General features: G+C 49.8%; 1 protein-coding gene across 1 annotated transcript in view; it reads left to right on the forward strand.

Annotated features, from left to right (window-relative positions):
* The window catches only part of LOC115153810 (hormonally up-regulated neu tumor-associated kinase homolog A-like), a 33,459-nt gene extending 13,230 nt beyond the window's left edge, over positions 1–20,229 (forward strand). Inside the window, exons 2-10 of the mRNA XM_029699405.1 lie at positions 8,257–8,399; positions 9,726–9,875; positions 11,946–12,001; positions 13,977–14,112; positions 15,347–15,474; positions 15,665–15,791; positions 16,225–16,393; positions 16,917–17,076; positions 19,477–20,229. Of these exons, the coding sequence (XP_029555265.1) occupies positions 8,257–8,399; positions 9,726–9,875; positions 11,946–12,001; positions 13,977–14,112; positions 15,347–15,474; positions 15,665–15,791; positions 16,225–16,393; positions 16,917–17,076; positions 19,477–20,210 (1,803 nt within the window). The 3' untranslated portion in view covers positions 20,211–20,229. The remainder of the gene's footprint in view (positions 1–8,256; positions 8,400–9,725; positions 9,876–11,945; positions 12,002–13,976; positions 14,113–15,346; positions 15,475–15,664; positions 15,792–16,224; positions 16,394–16,916; positions 17,077–19,476) is intronic.
* Positions 20,230–21,609: the final 1,380 nt, after the last annotated feature.

A 21,609-nucleotide genomic window follows, 5' to 3' on the forward strand; every position in this document is an offset into this window, starting at 1 on the left:
TCGTGGGGACAGAGGGCTCTTAAGGGGTGGTCAAATGAGTGCTCGGGCAGGTGCATAGGAGTTTCCATCGGTGCGACTACGGTGGAGAGTCCAGACCAAGTCTCCACCGTGCACATTCCCTCAGAATATGCCGATTTGGCTATCGCCTTCAGTAAAACGAAGGCGACCCAATTACCACCTCATCGACGAGGAGACTGTGCGATAAACCTCCAGGTGGGCGCTGCCCTTCCTCGTAGTCACGTTTATCCCCTGTCTCAGGAGGAGACAGCGGCTATGGAGACATACGTCACTGAATCCTTGAGGCAGGGATACATTCGGCCATCTCACTCACCCGTCTCCTCGAGCTTCTTTTTCGTGAAGAAAAAGGAGGGAGGTCTGCGCCCGTGCATTGACTATAGAGGTCTAAATGCCATCACAGTGGGTTTCAGTTACCCACTACCTCTCATCGCCTCGGCGATGGAGTCATTTCACGGGGCGCGCTTCTTCACAAAATTGGATCTCAGGAGCGCATATAATCTGGTGCGTATCCGAGGAGGGGACGAGTGGAAAACTGCATTTAGTACCACATCTGGCCATTATGAGTACCTCGTCATGCCGTATGGGTTAAAGAATGCTCCCGCAGTCTTTCAATCCTTTGTGGACGAGATTCTCCGGGACCTGCTCGGTCAGGGTGTAGTGGTGTACATCGATGACATTCTGGTCTACTCCGCTACACGCGCCGAGCATGTGTCTCTGGTGCGTAAAGTGCTTGGGCGACTGGTGGAGCATGACCTATACGTCAAGGCTGAGAAATGTGAGTTTTCCAAACCAGCCGTCTCTTTCTTGGGGTATCGCATTTCCTCATCAGGGGTAGTGATGGAATGTGACCGGGTCTCAGCCGTGCGTAATTGGCCGACTCCCACCACGGTGAAGGAGGTGCAGCGGTTTTTGGGATTTGCCAATTACTACCGGAGGTTTATCCGGGGCTTTGGGCAGGTGGCGGCTCCCATTACCTCACTGTTGAAGGGGGGCCCGGTGCGGTTGCAGTGGTCCGCGGAGGCGGACAGGGCCTTTAGTCGTCTGAAGGTTCTGTTCACCGACGCCCCGGTGCTGGCGCACCCGGACCCCTCTTTGCCCTTCATAGTGGAGGTGGACGCGTCCGAGGCTGGGGTAGGAGCCGTGCTGTCCCAGCGCTCGGGCGCCCCCCCCAAGCTCCGCCCCTGCGCCTTCTTCTCTAGGAAGTTGAGTCCGGCGGAGCGTAACTATGATGTGGGGGACAGGGAGCTGTTGGCTGTGGTCAGAGCCCTGAAGGTGTGGAGACATTGGCTTGAGGGGGCGCGCCACCCTTTTCTCATCTGGACTGACCACTGCAATCTGGAGTACATCCGGGCGGCGAGGAGACTGAACCCGCGTCAAGCCAGGTGGGCGATGTTCTTTACGAGATTTCGGTTTAACATCTCGTATATCCCAGGTTCCCGGAACACTAAGGCCGACGCACTGTCTCGTCTCCATGACGCCGAGGAACGGTCCACCGAGCCCACGCCCATCCTTCCAGCCTCCTGCCTGGTGGCACCGGTGGTCTGGGAGGTGGACGCGGACATCGAGCGGGCGTTACGGACGGAGCCTACTCCTCCGCAGTGTCCAGTGGGTCGTAAGTACGTTCCGCTCGGTGTTCGCGATCGGCTGATTCGGTGGGCTCACACGCTTCCCTCCTCGGGTCACCCAGGGGTTGAGCGGACAGTGCGTGGTCTTAGTGGGAGATACTGGTGTCCCACCTTGGTGAAGGACGTGGGGCACTATGTCTCCTCCTGTTCGGTGTGCGCTCAGAGTAAGGCTCCCAGGCACCTGCCTAGAGGGAAATTACAACCCCTCCCGGTTCCACAACGACCATGGTCCCACCTGGCGGTGGATTTCTTGATCGATCTCCCGCCGTCTCAGGGCAACACTACGATCCTGGTCGTTGTGGACCGGTTTTCTAAGTCCTGCCGTCTGATTCCGTTACCCGGTCTTCCTACGGCCCTGCAGACCGCGGAAGCCTTATTCACCCACGTCTTCCGGCACTACGGGGTGCCCGAGGATATCGTCTCAGATCGAGGCCCCCAGTTCACGTCCCGAGTGTGGCGGGCGTTTATGGAGCGGCTGGGGGTTTCGGTCAGTCTGACCTCGGGGTTTCACCCCGAAAGTAATGGGCAGGTGGAAAGGGTAAACCAGGAGGTGGGCAGGTTCCTGCGGTCCTACTGCCAGGACCGGCCAGGGGAGTGGGCAAGGTTCGTGCCATGGGCCGAAATGGCTCAGAACTCTTTGCGCCACTCCTCCACCAACATGTCACCATTCCAATGTGTGTTGGGTTATCAGCCGGTCCTGGGGCCATGGCATCAGAGCCAGACGGAGGCCCCTGCGGTGGAGGAATGGGTGCAGCGCTCAAGGGAGACCTGGAACGCTGTGCAGGAATCCCTGGAACGAGCCAGGGAGCGACAGAAAGCGAGCGCTGACCGGCACCGCAGCGAGGCCCCCGAGTTCACCCCAGAGGAGAGAGTCTGGCTCTCGACCCGGAACCTGCCCCTCCGCCTGCCCTGCCGGAAGCTGGGTCCGCGGTTTGTGGGGCCATTTAAAGTCCTGAGGAGAATAAACGAGGTGTGTTACAGATTACAACTTCCTTCTTATTATCGTATTAACCCCTCGTTTCATGTGTCTCTCCTCAGGCCGGTGGTAGCTGGTCCGCTGCAGGAAAATGAGGTACGGGAGGTCCCTCCACCCCCCCTGGACATCGGGGGGGCCCCGGCGTACACAGTCCGATCCATCTTGGACTCCAGACGCCGGGCGAGGGGCCTGCAGTACCTCGTGGACTGGGAGGGGTACGGCCCGGAGGAGAGGTGCTGGGTACCGGTGGAGGACATACTGGACCCAGCGCTCACCCGGGAGTTCCACAGCCTCCATCCGGATCGCCCTGCGCCTCACCCTCCGGGGCGTCCTCGAGGTCGGCGACGGCGCGCTGCGGGAGCCGCGCGTCAGGGGGGGAGTACTGTCACGACGGTGACGGATGGTGGCGCCCCTCCTCGACCGGGCGGGGCTCGGCAGTCGTCGTCGCCGAACTACTAGCTGCCATCGATCCCTGTTTTGTTTCACTTTCGTTTGGTTAGGTCTAGGTAGGCACGCACCTGTTTTGGGTTAGTCATTAGAAAGGGGGGGTTATTTAGGTTAGCGTAGGATGTATGGTTTTTGTACGTGATTGTGTTTCTCTGTTTGCTTCGCTTGGCGACACTCTGATTTAGTATTTTGCAGTAGTGCGTGTGTTTGCACCAACAGTGTTTTGTCCCCCGTGTTTGGGGCACCTTGTTTTGTTGTGCGCTTTGATCGCTGTTTTGGGAAGGCTTGTGTTTTTGCCGTTGTGCTTATTAAAGCCACTACCCTGTATCGCAGCTTCCTGCATTTGATTCCTCACCCACTACACCCAAGCTTCACATTGTTGGTTATGTTGTCCTAGTTGTGCCTAGGGGGGCATATGGGGGAGGGAATGCTGTCACCTCCAGGTAGGTGTTTGTCCCCCTGTGTGCTGAGAGTGTCAGGTTCTTGTCCAGTTCTGGCATGTAGGTCTCTCTCTCACTCTGTGTCTCTCTCTGTGTCTCTCTCTGTGTCTCTTTCTCTGTATGTCTCTCTCTGTGTCTCTCTCTCTCTGTGTCTCTCTCTCTCTGTGTCTCTCTCTGTGTCTCTCTCTGTGTCTCTCTCTCTGTGTCTCTCTCTCTGTCTCTCTCTCTCTCTCTCTCTGTATGTCTCTCTCTGTGTCTCTCTCTCTCTGTGTGTCTCTCTCTGTGTGTCTCTCTCTGTGTCTCTCTCTCTGTGTCTCTCTCTGTGTCTCTCTCTGTGTCTCTCTCTCTGTCTCTCTCTCTGTGTCTCTCTCTCTGTGTTTCTCTCTCTGTGTCTCTCTCTTTCTCTCTGTATGTCTCTCTCTGTGTCTCTCTCTCTCTCTGTGTCTCTCTCTCTGTGTGTCTCTCTCTGTCTCTCTCTCTCTCTCTGTCTCTCTCTCTGTGTCTCTCTCTCACTCTGTGTCTCTCTCTCTCTGTGTCATATACATGTTATATACACATTGTGGTACTTACATATTAAATGATGTCTTTGATAAATGGTGTGTGTGTTTGGGTTTCATAGTGATTCCATCAGCTCGGGGCTGTGATGTGATGTGGTGTGTGTGTGTGTGTGTGTGTGTGTGTGTGTGTGTGTGTGTGTGTGTGACTTGAATTAGACCCCCCCACCACTGTACCCCTTTTCACTCTGTTGCTGAGGAGAGGAGAGAGAGAGAACGCTCCTCTCCTTTCCCCCCCTCCTCCCCTCGTTCTCTTTGTGTGGATGATGCAAACATTTGGCAATCGCAGTCAGAGAGGAGGGAGGGGAGGAGTGGTGGGAGGAGGGGAGGGGAGGAGAGAGGTGGGGTGGAGAGAGGTAGGAGGCGAGGAGGGAGGGGAGGAGAGAGGTGGGGTGGAGAGAGGTGGGACGTGAGGAGGGAGGGGAGGAGGGGAGGGGAGGAAAGAGGTGGGGTGGAGAGAGGTGGGACGTGAGGAGGGAGGGGAGGAGAGAGGTGGGAGGGGAGGGGAGGAGAGAGGGGAGGGGAGGAGAGAGGAGAGGAGGGAGGGGAGGAGAAAGGTGGGAGGGGAGGAGAGAGGGGAGGGGAGGAGAGAGGAGGGGAGGAGAGAGGTGGGGAGGGGATGTGAGGGGAGAGGTGGGGAGGAGAGAGATGGGAGGCGAGGAGGGAGGGGTGGAGAGAGGTGAGGTGGAGAGAGGTGGGGAGGGGAGGAGAGGTGGGGAGGGGAGGTGAGGGGAGGAGAGGTGGGGAGGGGAGGAGAGATGGAGAGAGGTGAGGTGGGGAGAGATGAGGGGAGGAGAGGTGGGGAGGGGAGGAGAGGTGGAGAGAGATGAGGGGAGGGGAGAGAAGAGGGGAGGAGAGGTGGGGAGGGGAGGAGAGGTGGAGAGAGATGAGGGGAGGGGAGAGAAGAGGGGAGGAGAGGTGGGGAGGGGAGGAGAGGTGGAGAGAGAGGTGGGGAGGGGAGAGATGAGGGGAGGAGAGGTGGGGAGGGGAGGAGAGGAGAGGTGAGGGGAGGAGAGGAGAGGTGAGGGGAGGAGAGAGAAGTAAGGCAGCAGTAGTAAAGACATGGGGGGTCAGTAGTATTACATCAGCAGCAGAGGAGAGAATAGGGGAGAGGGGGGTGTTAGGGGGGAGAATAGAGGAGAGGGTGGTGTTAGGGGGGAGAGGGGGGAGGGGGGAGAATAGGGGAGAGGGGGGAGGGGGGGAGAATAGAGGGGAGGGTGGTGTTAGGGGGAGAGGGGGGAGGGGGGGAGAATAGAGGAGAGGGGTGTTAAGGGGGAGAGGGGGGAGGAGGGAGAATAGAGGAGAGGGGGGTGTTAGGGGGGAGAATAGAGGAGAGGGTGGTGTTAGGGGGGAGAGGGGGGAGGGGGGAGAATAGGGGAGAGGGGGGAGGGGGGAGAATAGAGGAGAGGGTGGTGTTAGGGGGGAGAGGGGGGAGGGGGGAGAATAGAGGAGAGGGGGGTGTTAAGGGGGAGAGGGGGGAGGAGGGAGAATAGAGGAGAGGGGGGTGTTAGGGGGGGAGAATAGAGGAGAGGGTGGTGTTAGGGGGGAGAGGGGGGAGGGGGGAGAATAGAGGAGAGGGGGGTGTTAGGGGGAGAATAGAGGAGAGGGTGGTGTTAGGGGGGGGGAGGGGGGAGGGGGGGAGAATAGAGGAGAGGGGGGTGTTAAGGGGGAGAGGGGGGAGGAGGGAGAATAGAGGAGAGGGGGGTGTTAGGGGGGAGAATAGAGGAGAGGGTGGTGTTAGGGGGGAGCGGGGGGGAGGGGGGAGAATAGAGGAGAGGGGGGAGGGGGGAGAATAGAGGAGAGGGTGGTGTTAGGGGGGAGAGGAGGGAGGGGGGAGAATAGAGGAGAGGGGGGGTGTTAAGGGGGAGAGGGGGGAGGAGGGAGAATAGAGGAGAGGGGGGTGTTAGGGGGGAGAGGGGGGAGGGGGGAGAATAGAGGAGAGGGGGGTGTTAGGGGGAGAATAGAGGAGAGGGTGGTGTTAGGGGGGAGAGGGGGGAGGGGGGAGAATAGAGGAGAGGGGGGTGTTAAGGGGGAGAGGGGGGAGGAGGGAGAATAGAGGAGAGGGGGTGTTAGGGGGGAGAATAGAGGAGAGGGGGTGTTAGGGGGGGAGAGGGGGGAGAATAGAGGAGAGGGGGGGAGCATAGAGGAGAGGGGGGTGATGGGGGAGAGGGGGGTGTTAGGAGGGGGGAGAATAGAGGAGAGGGGTGTTAGGGGGGAGAGGGGGGAGAATAGAGGAGGGGGGGAGAATAGAGGAGAGGGGGGGTGATAGGGGGGTGTTAGGAGGGGGGAGAATAGAGGAGAGGGGGGAGCATAGAGTGTGTTAGGGGGGGAGCATAGAGGGTGTTAGGGGGGGGAGCATAGAGGGTGTTAGGGGGGATTGAGACAGTGGGAGGTAGTGGGATTGAGACAGTGGGAGATAGTGAGAGGTAGTGGGATTGAGACAGTGGGAGGCAGTGGGATTGAGACAGTGGGAGGTAGTGGGATTGAGACAGTGGGAGGTAGTGGAGGGAGTGGGATTGAGACAGTGGGAGATAGTGGGATTGAGACAGTGGGAGAAGGTGGGATTGAGACAGTGGGAGGCAGTGGAATTGAGACAGTGGGAGGTAGTGGGATTGAGACAGTGGGATGTAGTGGGATTGAGACAGTGGGAGGTAGTGGGATTGAGACAGTGGGAGGTAGTGGAGGGAGTGGGATTGAGACAGTGGGAGGTAGTGGGATTGAGACAATGGGAGGTAGTGGAGGTAGTGGGATTGAGACAGTGGGAGATAGTGAGAGGTAGTGGGATTGAGACAGTGGGAGGTAGTGGGAATGAGACAGTGGGAGGTAGTGGGATTGAGACAATGAGAGGTAGTGGGATTGAGACAGTGGGAGGTAGTGGAGGTAGTGGGATTGAGACAGTGGGAGGTAGTGGGATTGAGACAATGGGAGGTAGTGGAGGTAGTGGGATTGAGACAGTGGGAGGTAGTGGAGGTAGTGGGATTGAGACAGTGTCTCAGTCTGTCTCAGAGTGATGAGGTCAGGCTGTCTCAGAGAGTGGCGAGGTCAGGCTGTCTCAGAGAGTGGCGAGGTCAGGCTGTCTCTGTGTCTATCATATGTAGGCTGCGGTCCAAACACTTAAAAGATACAACCCTATCCCCTCAGCCCTCAAATTAAGAAGACACTTTTGATGATGTATCACGACATCTGATGAGTGTACACTTGCAGGGCGAGGGGGCGAAGGAGTAAGGAAGTCATTTTTAAATGGACCGCCCATGCCCGGAAATGTTTCACTCGTTCGCCCCGCGACAATTGTGTTTTCAGCCACCAGTAGCTTGTGGGTGCTTTTATATGCGCTACAGTCAATTATAATTGCATGTCTACTCATATTAAATATATAATTACTAATAGATGCCTACTGTATGAAAGCTAGCAAATTAATTAGCTAACTAACGTTAGCCTGCCTACTGTATGAAAGCTAGCAAATTAATTAGCAAACTAACGTTAGCCTGCCTACTGTATGAAAGCTAGTAAATTAATTAGCTAACTAACGTTAGCCTGCCTACTCTATGATAGCTAGTAAATTAATTAGCTAACTAACGTTAGCCTGCCTACTCTATGATAGCTAGTAAATTAATTAGCTAACTAACGTTAGCCTACCTACTGTATGATAGCTAGTAAATTAATTAGCTAACTAATGTTAGCCTACCTAGCTAGAACTTCTGAAGAAGGAAAATGTTTAAATTCTACAATTTTCCAAAGCTAACCAAACAAAAACATAATTACTTTAACGTGACGTGCTTGTGCCTTCATGTGCATTCGTTGCACAATTTCTAACTTATTTACATTTTGTTTTTTACTTACACTTGTATGTTGACTTCTCCATATTGACGTTGAGGTTTCGGCTGACTTTTCTTAGCGGATGTACAATCATTGTGAATTGAATTATGGGGACGTTTCAGGTTCCGAAGTGAACATAATTGTACACTCGCAACTCCATTAAAAATGAGGGATAGCTAGGCAGGCTTACGTTGCACACTTCCCTTGCTTGTCTAATCATTTGGACCGACGACCGCGGGGATTCCCCCAAGGGCAAAAGGCGAGGGTAAGTGGAGCAGACTGTGTCTTTAATGAGTTTGAAACGCAGCCAGAGTCTAGACTGATTTGTTTATTTTTTTCTCTCTCTGGTCCTCACTCCCCCCACCTCCTCCCTCTCCCAGGTCGCGGTAAAGGTGATCGATAAGAGGAAGGCGAAGAAGGACTCTTACGTGACGAAGAACCTCCGTAGAGAAGGTCACATCCAACAGATGATCAGACATCCCAACATCACCCAGCTGCTGGACATACTGGAGACTGAGAACAGGTACTACACTATACTATACTATACTATACTATACTATACTATACTATTACTATACTATACTATATACTACCGGACATACTGGAGACTGAGAACAGGTACTATACTATACTATACTATACTATACTATACTATAGCCTACTGGACATACTGGAGACTGAGAACAGGTACTATACTATACTCTAATATACTATACTATAGACTACTGGACATACTGGAGACTGAGAACAGGTACTATACTATACTATACTATACTATAGACTACTGGACATACTGGAGACTGAGAACAGGTACTATACTATACTATACTACACTATACTATACTATAGACTACTGGACCTACTGAGACTGAGAACAGGTACTATACTATACTATAATATACTATACTATAGACTACTGGACATACTGGAGACTGAGAACAGGTACTATACTATACTATACTATAGACTACTGGACATACTGGAGACTGAGAACAGGTACTATACTATACTATACTATACTATATTATACTATAGACTACTGGACATACTGGCAACTGAGAACAGGTACTATAATATACTATACTATAGACTACTGGACATACTGGAGACTGAGAACAGGTACTATAATATACTATACTATATTATACTATACTATAGACTACTGGACATACTGGAGACTGAGAACAGGTACTATACTATAATATACTATACTATACTATACTATACTATAGACTACTGGACATACTGGAGACTGAGAACAGGTACTATAATATACTATACTATACTATAGACTACTGGACATACTGGCAACTGAGAACAGGTACTATAATATACTATACTATAGACTACTGGACATACTGGCAACTGAGAACAGGTACTATAATATACTATACTATACTATACTATACTATAGACTACTGGACATACTGGAGACTGAGAACAGGTACTATACTATACTATACTATACTACACTATACTATACTATACTATACTATACTATAGACTACTGTACATACTGGATACTGAGAACAGGTACTATACTATACTATACTATACTATACTATACTATACTATACTATACTATAGACTACTGGACATACTGGAGACTGAGAACAGGTACTATACTATACTATACTATATTATACTATAGACTACTGAACGTACTATCATCAGTTACTACCTGGTGATGGAGTTGTCCTGTCATCTGTTATCATCAGTTACTACCTGGTGATGGAGTTGTGTCCTGTCATCTGTTATCATCAGTTACTACCTGGTGATGGAGTTGTGTCCTGTCATCTGTTATCATCAGTTACTACCTGGTGATGGAGTTGTGTCCTGTTATCATCAGTTACTACCTGGTGATGGAGTTGTGTCCTGGAGGAAACCTCATGAACCGGATCTACGATAAGAAGAAGCTGGACGAGAGAGAGACGCAGAAATACGTGCGGCAGCTAGTGATGGCTGTGGAACATCTACACAGAGCCGGAGTGGTGCACAGGTGAGAGGGAGAGACACACACACACACACACACACACACCACACACACACAACACACACACACACACACACACACACACACACACACACACACACACACACACACACACACACACACACACACACACACACACACACAGATTTTCAGCAAAGTATCAGTATATACCATATGTAATAAGATCATTTACTACTCTAATGTAGGAAACAGTCTGAGTGATAAGACTACTCTAATGTAGGGAGGACAGTCTGAGTGTTAAGACTACTCTAATGTAGGGAGGACAGTCTGAGTGTTAAGACTACTCTAATGTAGGGAGGACAGTCTGAGAGATAAGACTACTCTAATGTAGGGAGGACAGTCTGAGTGTTAAGACTACTCTAATGTAGGGAGGACAGTCTGAGTGTTAAGACTACTCTAATGTAGGGAGGACAGTCTGAGTGTTAAGACTACTCTAATATAGAGAGGACAGTCTGAGAGATAAGACTACTCTAATGTAGGGAGGACAGTCTGAGTGTTAAGACTACTCTAATGTAGGGAGGACAGTCTGAGAGATAAGACTACTCTAATGTAGGGAGGACAGTCTGAGTGTTGACTACTCTAATGTAGGGAGGACAGTCTGAGTGTTAAGACTACTCTAATGTAGGGAGGACAGTCTGAGTGATATTATTACCAGTTTAATCTACAGTTTCATACTTTAGACTTTGATAACATTTGGCCTGAGTCGACACAACGATGGTCCATTTCAGATCGGGGGAACAAATGTATACACATTTTCATTCATAAATCGAAAATCTACAGTAGAAATCTCTGTGGGAAAATCTGAGGGCGATTGTTGGATAGCTTGGGAATCAAAGTAGTTTGGGAACAATCCACATATAGAGATGGCCTATGTAGATACAGGTGAACAGATAGATAAATAAGATTCATATAAGACTAGGGGTATGGGGTCAGAAGAAACAATAGACCCTGGAAACACCTGGAATCACTGGAATCAACTGGAATCACTGGAATCAACTGGAAACACCTGGAATCAACTGGAAACACCTGGAAACACTGGAATCGACTGGAAACACCTGGAACCAACTGGAATCACCTGGAATCAACTGGAAACACCTGGAATCAACTGGAAACACCTGGAACCAACTGGAATCACCTGGAAACACTGGAATCAACTGGAAACACCTGGAAACACCTGGAATCAACTGGAAACACCTGGAACCAACTGGAATCACCTGGAAACACTGGAATCAACTGGAAACACCTGGAACCAACTGGAAACACCTGGAACCAACTGGAATCAACTGGAATCAACTGGAAACACCTGGAATCACATGGAATCACATGGAATCAACTGGAACCAACTGGAACCAACTGGAATCACATGGAATCAAATGGAAACACTAGAATAAACTGGAATCAAATGGAAACACCTGGAAACACCTGGAATCAACTGTAAACACCTGTAAACACTGGAATCAACTGTAAACACCTGGAACCAACTGGAATCAACTGGAACCAACTGGAAACACATGGAATCAAATGGAAACACTAGAATCAACTGGAATCAAATGGAAACACTGGAATCACATAGAATCAAATGGAAACACCTAGAAACACTGGAATCAACTGGAATCACGTGGAATCAAATGGAAACACTGGAATCAACTGAAATCACATGAAATCAACTGGAATCACCTGGAAACACTGGAATCGACTGGAAACACCTGGAACCAACTGGAAACACCTGGAACCAACTGGAATCAACTGGAAACACCTGGAACCAACTGGAATCACCTGGAAACACTGGAATCAACTGGAAACACCTGGAACCAACTGGAATCAACTGGAAACACATGGAATCAACTGGAATCAACTGCCACGACCCACATTGACAGGCGGTCCCAGTGTGTGTGTGGTGACTGTGCTGATAAAGTTGTCCTATTTAAACCCTGTGTTCTGTGTTGTCCTCTGTGTGTCTGTCCTATTTTAACCCTGTGTTCTGTGTTGTCCTCTGTGTGTCTGTCCTATTTTAACCCTGTGTTCTGTGTTGTCCTCTGTGTGTCTGTCTCACAGGGACCTGAAAATAGAAAACCTGCTGTTGGATGAACAGGAACACATCAAGCTAATAGGTACAACTGTTTCCTGTTTACCAACCCCTGCTTTGTCTTATATGTAACAAAGTCAGCTGTGTGTGTGTGTGTGTGTGTGTGTGTGTGTATATGTAACAAAGTCAGCTGCAAAAGTTTCAGTTCCATGAAGCTTGAACTATTAACTATTATTATAACTACTATTCCAGGAGTTAAAGTTCTCTGCTAAACAAACAGGCAGAACCTCTGGTGGCCCCAGTAGCTGGGTCAGGCAGAACCTCTGGTGGCCCCAGTAGCTGGGTCAGACAGAACCTCTGGTGCCCCCAGTAGCTGGGTCAGTCAGAACCTCTGGTGCCCCCAGTAGCTGGGTCAGACAGAACCTCTGGTGCCTCCAGTAGCTGGGTCAGTCAGAACCTCTGGGGCCTCCAGTAGCTGGGTCAGACAGAACCTCTGGTGCCTCCAGTAGCTGGGTCAGTCAGAACCTCTGGGGCCTCCAGCCTCCAGTAGCTGGGTCAGACAGAACCTCTGGTGCCCCCAGTAGCTGGGTCAGTCAGAACCTCCAGTAGCTGGGTCAGACAGAACCTCTGGGGCCTCCAGTAGCTGGGTCAGTCAGAACCTCTGGTGGCCCCAGTAGCTGGGTCAGACAGAACCTCTGGTGGCCCCAGTAGCTGGGTCAGACAGAACCTCTGGTGCCTCCAGTAGCTGGGTCAGACAGAACCTCTGGTGCCCCCAGTAGCTGGGTCAGACAGAACCTCTGGTGCCTCCAGTAGCTGGGTCAGACAGAAACTCTGGTGCCTCCAGTAGCTGGGTCAGACAGAACCTCTGGTGCCTCCAGTAGCTGGGTCAGACAGAACCTCTGGTGCCTCCAGTAGCTGGGTCAGTCAGAACCTCTGGTGCCCCCAGTAGCTGGGTCAGTCAGAACCTCTGGTGCCTCCAGTAGCTGGGTCAGACAGAACCTCTGGTGCCTCCAGCCCCCAGTAGCTGGGTCAGACAGAACCTCTGGTGCCCTCAGTAGCACACAACATAATCTAAAACACAACCAAAACAAACTGCAAACGCATCCAACAAGTTTGTAGAGTCACAAGCTTCATGTAATCACTGCATGTTAGGAACATGGGACCAAATCCTGAACTTTTGACTACTTTAATACAACGTTATGAAACCTTCAAATGGGGGGGTCTACATGCTTTCATTCCTAAACGGTAAAACACATATCTATTTTTTAATTTAATACATTTCAAAAAAAAATGTAACCTTTATTTAACTAGGCAAGCCAGTTAAGAACAAATTGTTATTTACAATGACATCCTACCCCCGGGCCAAATCTGAACGACGCTGGACCAATTGTTCACAGCCCTATGGGACTTCCAATCATGGCCGGATCAAAATGCTGGAGTACAGAGCCAAATTAAATGTTTTAGTTTCACTGTCCAAATAAATACGTAGGGGACTGTACATTATAACGCATATTTAAGCAATAAGGCCCGAGGGGGGGGGGGCGTGATATATGGCTAATATACCACGGCTAACGGCCGTTCTAATGCACATCGCAGCGCAGACTGCCTGGACACAACCCTTCGCCGTGCCTTATTGCTATTAGAAACTGGTTACCAACATAATTAGAGCAGTAAAAATGTATGTTTTGCCATACCCGTGGTTTATACGGTGTTAATATACCACGGCTGTCAGCCAATCAGAATTCAGGGCTCAAAACAGCCAGTTTATAATACACATTCTAACACCAAACAGCTCCTTAGTAACAGATAATATACACGACCATTCAAAAGTTTGGGGTCACTTAGAAATGTCCTTATTTTTGAAAGGAGGTAGGGACAGGAAGGAGGTAGGGACAGGAAGGAGGTAGGGACAGGAAGGAGGTAGGGACAGGAAGGAGGTAGGGACAGGAAGGAGGGTAACAAGCTCTGTCTTTATGTTGTTACTATTTCTCCCTCTTTCAACACCCCCCCCCCCCCCCAAACCCCTAAATGACATTCAGAACCTGTCTCCTCCCCTTTAGATTTTGGTCTCAGTAACTGTGCAGGGATTCTGGGATACTCAGACCCGTTCAGTACACAGTGTGGGAGTCCAGCCTACGCCGCTCCAGAACTACTGTCCCGGAAGAAGTACGGACCCAAGGTGGACGTCTGGTCCATGTGAGTACACAAACCATACAACTGACAGGGTTTATACACAAACCATACAACTGACAGGGTTTATACACAAACCATACAACTGACAGGGTTTATACACAAACCATACAACTGACAGGGTTTATACACAAACCATACAACTGACAGGGTAACCGGGTTTATACACAAACCATACAACTGACAGGGTTTATACACAAACCATACAACTGACAGGGGTTTATACCACAACCATACAACTGACAGGGTTTATACACAAACCATACAACTGACAGGGTTTATACACAAACCATACAACTGACAGGGTTTATACACAACCATACAACTGACAGGGTTTATACACAACCATACAACTGACAGGGTTTATACACAAACCATACAACTGACAGGTTTATACACAAACCATACAACTGACAGGGTTAATACACAAACCATACAACTGACAGGGTTATACACAAACCATACAACTGACAGGGTTTTACACAAACACACAACTGACAGGGTTTATACACAAACCATACAACTGACAGGGTTTATACACAAACCATACAACTGACAGGGTTTATACACAAACCATACAACTGACAGGGTTTATACACAAACCATACAACTGACAGGGTTTATACACAAACCATACAACTGACAGGGTTTATACACAAACCATACAACTGACAGGGTTTATACACAACCATACAACTGACAGGGTTTATACACAAACCATACAACTGACAGGGTTTATACACAAACCATACAACTGACAGGGTTTATACACAAACCATACAACTGACAGGGTTTATACACATATCACACAACTGACAGGGTTTATACACAAACCATACAACTGACAGGGTTTATACACAAACCACACAACTGACAGGGTTTATACACAAACCAATACAACTGGACAGGGTTTATACACAAACCACACAACTGACAGGGTTTATACACAACAGTGTTTTTATATACAACGAACACATTTCATGTTACAGTTTACAACGAACACAGTTCATGTGAAAAGTTCATGTCATAGGTAATGTTCATTCACACACACCTTATTTCTCTGTCAGAATAAATACACTTCTAGACTGTAAACATTAAAGACATCTATACAAACAACGAGATCACTTCTCAACCAGTTCACTAGAACTAATTTTTATTAATGACATTTATTAGTGGCTGGGTGAGTGTATGTTGTACACGGGTATGTAACGTTCCTGTGCATGTTGTCTGTCCCGTACAGAGGAGTGAACATGTACGCCATGCTGACTGGGAGCCTTCCCTTCACCGTGGAGCCCTTCAGTCTCAGAGCTCTGCACCAGAAGATGGTGGACAAAGATATGAACCCACTACCGCCCTCTCTCTCTACAGGTACACACAGAGAGACGCGCGCACAGAAACAAATGCACCAAAACAAGTGGCTGGCGGCTTGTTTTTCGATTTCCCAGAATGCAGCTTTAACAAATTCTCACCCCCTTCCCTCTCTCTCTTTCCCTCTTTTCTCTCTCCCCGTCCGTCCGTCCGTCCGTCCGTCCGTCCGTCTGTCTGTCTCCCTCTACAGCGGCCATCTGTCTAATGAAGAAGCTGTTAGAACCAGATCCAGCTAAGAGACCCAACATCCACCAGGTCATGTCTGACTCCTGGCTACAACTGGCTAACGCTAACACTGGAGCACCCTACCTCAACAGGTAAACACACAGGTCTGATGGCTAACGCTAACACTGGAGCACCCTACCTCAACAGGTAAACACACAGGTCTGATGGCTAACGCTGGAGCACCCTACCTCAACAGGTAAACACACAGGTCTGATGGCTAACGCTAACACTGGAGCACCCTACCTCAACAGGTAAACACACAGGTCTGATGGCTAACGCTAACACTGGAGCACCCTACCTCAACAGGTAAACACACAGGTCTGATGGCTAACGCTAACACTGGAGCACCCTACCTCAACAGGTAAACACACAGGTCTGATGGCTAACACTGGAGCACCCTACCTCAACAGGTAAACACACAGGTCTGATGGCTAACGCTAACACTGGAGCACCCTACCTCAACAGGTACACACACAGGTCTGATGGCTAACCTCTCTCTGTCTCTCTGTCTCTCTGTCTCTCTAGGATCCACATCGAGGAGATCAACCACATGGTACTACTGCACATGACAGAGCGGATGGGTTATAAACACAGCGAGGTGCTGAGCGCCGTGCTCACCAATAGAGCCTGTCACACCCTGGCTGTCTACTTCCTGCTCAACAACAAGATGAAGAGGCTCTCCAAGGAGTACAGGGTAGGTTAGGGTAAACAACAACACAGGCTAGGTTAGGGTAAACAACACCACAGGCTAGGTTAGGGTAAACAACACCACAGGCTAGGTTAGGGTAAACAACACCACAGGCTAGGTTAGGGTAAACAACAACACAGGCTAGGTTAGGGTAAACAACAACATGGAGTACAGGGTAGGTTAGGGTAAACAACAACACAGGGTAGGTTAGGGTAAACAACACCACAGGCTAGGTTAGGGTAAACAACACCACAGGCTAGGTTAGGGTAAACAACACCACAGGCTAGGTTAGGGTAAACAACACCACAGGCTAGGTTAGGGTAAACAACACCACAGGCTAGGTTAGGGTAAACAACACCTGGAGTACAGCTGATCTCCTGTTTCTGTAGCGTGAGGAAGTTTGATGTCCTCCAGGAGAAGGTGCACCAAGTTGTATAAACATTGTAATAACGTTTCTGACCTCCAGGAAAAGGTGTACCAAGTTGTATAAACATTATAATAACGTTGGTATAACGTCTCTGTCCTCCAGGAGAAGGTGTACCAGGAGAAAGAGAAGAAGACAGAGAAGAACGAGTACTTCCAGACCCAGTGGAGGAAACACGTAGAGAAGGTCACCATCCCTCCTAAACAGACTCCTGTCTACCTGGCCGTCAGCAAGGGCCCTAGCAAGGAGAAGAAGCACAGGAATGGTGAGACCAGAGAGAAACACACACACACACACACAGAGAGACACACACACACACACACACACACACACACACACACACACACACACACACACACACACAGGCTGGAGCACTGACTGCTCTCAACAACAATGGCTGATGCCACCCCTCCACCCCACCCCATCCCTCCATCCCATCCCTCCACCCCAAACCCCCCATCCCTCCATCCCATCCCTCCACCCCAAACCCCCATCCCTCCACCCCATCCCTCCATCCCAAACCCCCATCCCTCCATCCCATCCCTCCACCCCAAACCCCCATCCCTCCATCCCAAACCCCCATCCCTCCACCCCATCCCTCCATCCCAAACCCCCATCCCTCCACCCCATCCCTCCATCCCAAACCCCCATCCCTCTACCCCATCCCTCCATCCCTCCACCCCAAACACCCATCCCTCCATCCCAAACCCCCACCCCTCCACCCCACCCCATCCCTCCATCCCATCCCTCCACCCCAAACCCCCACCCCTCCACCCCACCCCATCCCTCCATCCCATCCCTCCACCCCAAACCCCCATCCCTCCACCCCAAACCCCCATCCCTCCACCCCACCCCTCCATCTCTCCACCCCCATAAAACAGGTGACACCACAAGCTTACATACACACAGCCAACATTGTCCTGAGTCTGCCTTGGAATGGTTCTGAGTCTGCCTTGGAATGGTTCTGAGTCTGCCTTGGAATGGTTCTGAGTCTGCCTTGGAATGGACCTGAGTCTGCCTTGGAATGGACCTGAGTCTGCCTTGGAATGGTTCTGAGTCTGCCTTGGAATGGTTCTGAGTCTGCCTTGGAATGGACCTGAGTCTGCCTTGGAATGGTTCTGAGTCTGCCTTGGAATGGTTCTGAGTCTGCCTTGGAATGGTTCTGAGTCTGCCTTGGAATGGGCCTGAGTCTGCCTTGGAATGGTTCTGAGTCTGCCTTGGAATGGGCCTGAGTCTGCCTTGGAATGGACCTGAGTCTGCCTTGGAATGGTTCTGAGTCTGCCTTGGAATGGTTCTGAGTCTGCCTTGGAATGGACCTGAGTCTGCCTTGGAATGGTTCTGAGTCTGCCTTGGAATGGGCCTGAGTCTGCCTTGGAATGGACCTGAGTCTGCCTTGGAATGGGCCTGTGAAAGTCTACACCCCATCACACAGCCTTAAAATTACATCTAAAAAGGGATTAAATGAGATGGGTTTCCTGCCGATCTACTCCACATTTACAAAATGAAAGAAAAATTCTAGAAATGTTTCCAAATTAATATGAAATTTAAAAAAATGAAGATGAATTGATTGCGTATGTCTTCACCCCCCTGAGGTAATAACTGGTGGAAACACCATATTACAGCTATGAATCATATGGAATACGATTCTACCAACCTGAATCAACTCTTAGGGAAACATACAGTCTCTTCAGAACGATTCTACCAACCTGAATCAACTCTTAGGGAAACATACAGTCCGTTCAGAACGATTCTACCAACCTGAATCAACTCTTAGGGAAACATACAGTCCCTTCAGAATGATTCTACCAACCTGAATCAACTCTTAGGGAAACATACAGTCTCTTCAGAACGATTCTACCAACCTGAATCAACTCTTAGGGAAACATACAGTCCCTTCAGAACGATTCTACCAACATGAATCAACTCTTAGGGAAACATACAGTCCCTTCAGAACGATTCTACCAACCTGAATCAACTCTTAGGGAAACATACAGTCCCTTCAGAACGATTCTACCAACCTGAATCAACTCTTAGGGAAACATACAGTCCCTTCAGAACGATTCTACTAACCTGAATCAACTCTTAGGGAAACATACAGTCTCTTCAGAACGATTCTACCAACCTGAATCAACTCTTAGGGAAACATACAGTCTCTTCAGAACGATTCTACCAACCTGAATCAACTCTTAGGGAAACATACAGTCCCTTCAGAACGATTCTACCAACCTGAATCAACTCTTAGGGAAACACATATCTGTTGTTTTTCTCAAAATTGCTCAAGTATTGATGTGGCAGCATCATGTTATGGGTATGTTTGTCACCGGCAGGAACCCGGGGAGTTTGTCAGGATCAAAATAAATATAAAAGCAGGGAAGTCTGGGTAAAAAGTTAGAGGAAAACCCGCCTCAGTCTTCTGAAAATCTAACCCTGAGATTTAGTTGTATTATTCAGTGAGACATTTTACACACATTTTCATGCCAAATACACACCAGAATGGCTTTCCAAGAGGTGTTGAGTGTTCCTGAGTGGTCCAGTCTCATGGACTGATTGGTTTTATTTTAGGGTAAAAAGACCACCATTGTGTGGCTACATGTCAGCCCCAGAAGGTAACACTTTTCTCTCTCTCTCTCTCTCTCCTCTTCCTCTCTCTCCTCATCTCTCTCAGGTCTGCTGCGAGCGGTAACGGGTAACTTCCACCGTGCTTCTCCTCTCGCCCCGTCCGGCACCGTTGCCTCGTCGTCCATGGAATACCTAGAGATCCACCCCCTCTTCCCGTCACAGCCAACCAGGCACCTAGAAACTCTCCAGGCAGCCAATACCAGCCCAGACCACATCCCCGCCCCTCCGGCTCCTTCTCCAATCGGCATGCACTCCTACGACTCCCTCTCCAAAGCCGAGCCAATCGACGACGTCGTGGTCCCCGCCTCGGCCACACCCTGGTACAAACTGACCAATGGGACCTTCTCTCCTCCGCGACACGTCTCGGCCTTCCACCCTGATTCGTCCTACTTAAAAAAGGCGACTATCCCCAGCCCGCCCGTCCTGATCGTCAACCCCCAGCCAAAAAAGTCCTCCTCTAACTTGGGTGACAACCCTCCTAGTATCTTCGGTAGCCCCCCTGGAGGCTCAGCCTTCTCCCCGCCCAAATCAGCCTTCAGTCCCCTCAACCCGTCATCTGCGTTCAGTCCTCCGTCCATCAGGGGCAGCGTTGAGCCAGACAGCCCCCAGCACAGTAAGTTCCCCTCTATGGGCATCGGTCAGATCCTGAGGAAGAAGGTTCCCTTCCAGCCGTTCAGTTTCAGGGCGGAGCAAGCGGTGGAGGAGGATCTGGTGTCTCCGCCCCCTTACCACATGCAGACGCTGCTCTGCGCCTCCGGGGCGCTCAAGACCCTCTGCTGAAGCATTATGGGTAACGGTACAAAGATGATGATGACGACGGAAGACCATCTGGAGGATGTGGCTCTGGTCCAAAGTATGAAACGAGGGGAAAAGGTGCGGTCGTTTTGAGAGAGTTTGGATCTCACGCCTGAACAGCCTTGGAACTCGTCCTCTGCCGAGGCAGTCGCCATGACAACACTACGACTCTAGAGACCCTCTTGGTGTTAGAGAAACTATTGTAATAATAGTAATTAATGCGTTAAACATTAAAGACATAGAGAAAGACTGAGGTGGATAAAATGCCACTTTGTCAACGAGTGTTTCGGCTGACGAAAGGCCTTTGTTGTGACAGTGGTAACTGGAACACGTGACCAAGCTCCACAGTGTTACCTGTCATTGTTGTATATTGTGTTGTGAGAGAGAGCTGAGTCACACACACACACACACACACACACACACACACACACACACACACACACACAGAGAGAGAGCTGAGTGACACACACACACACACAGAGAGAGAGCTGAGTGACACACACACACACACAGAGAGAGAGAGAGAGCTGAGTCACACACACACACACAGAGAGAGCTGAGTGACACACACACACACACACACACAGAGAGAGAGAGCTGAGTGACACACACAGAGAGAGAGAGAGAGAGCTGAGTGACACACACAGAGAGAGAGCTGTGACACACACACACACACACACACACACAGAGCGAGAGAGAGAGCTGAGTGATTCATGTCATCCTAAGTAACACTTGACTGTAGTCTGTGCTATAATAGTACTATATGTGTGTTCTGCCGGCCGACCATGTCGGTATTTCCAAGGTGTTCTGAACAAATGGGACCGGTGGTAGTGAAGACTCCATGTTCCAATTATGAACTCTAGTGTAACGTTCACTAAGATGTTACCTTCATATATTCACCGTATTGGACTAACTAATGCTTCCATTTACTGTAGACAAGGCTACTCGCTGTTGAGATGGGTCTTACATAAACAAGGCTTCTCGCTGTTGAGATGGGTCTTTCATACACAAGGCTTCTCGCTGTTGAGATGGGTCTTTCATAAACAAGGCTTCTCGCTGTTGAGATCGGTCTTTCATAAACAAGGCTGCTCGCTGTTGAGATGGGTCTTTCCTAAACAAGGCTTCTCGCTGTTGAGATGGGTCTTTCATAAACAAGGCTTCTCGCTGTTGAGATGGGTCTTTCCTAAACAAGGCTTCTCGCTGTTGAGATGGGTCTTTCATAAACAAGGCTTCTCGCTGTTGAGATGGGTCTTTCCTAAACAAGGCTTCTCGCTGTTGAGATGGGTCTTTCATAAACAAGGCTTCTCGCTGTTGAGATGGGTCTTTCCTAAACAAGGCTTCTCGCTGTTGAGATGGGTCTTTCATAAACAAGGCTTCTCGCTGT

This window comes from Salmo trutta, chromosome 19 (assembly GCF_901001165.1).
Source record: "Salmo trutta chromosome 19, fSalTru1.1, whole genome shotgun sequence".
NCBI classification, from domain to species: domain Eukaryota; kingdom Metazoa; phylum Chordata; class Actinopteri; order Salmoniformes; family Salmonidae; genus Salmo; species Salmo trutta.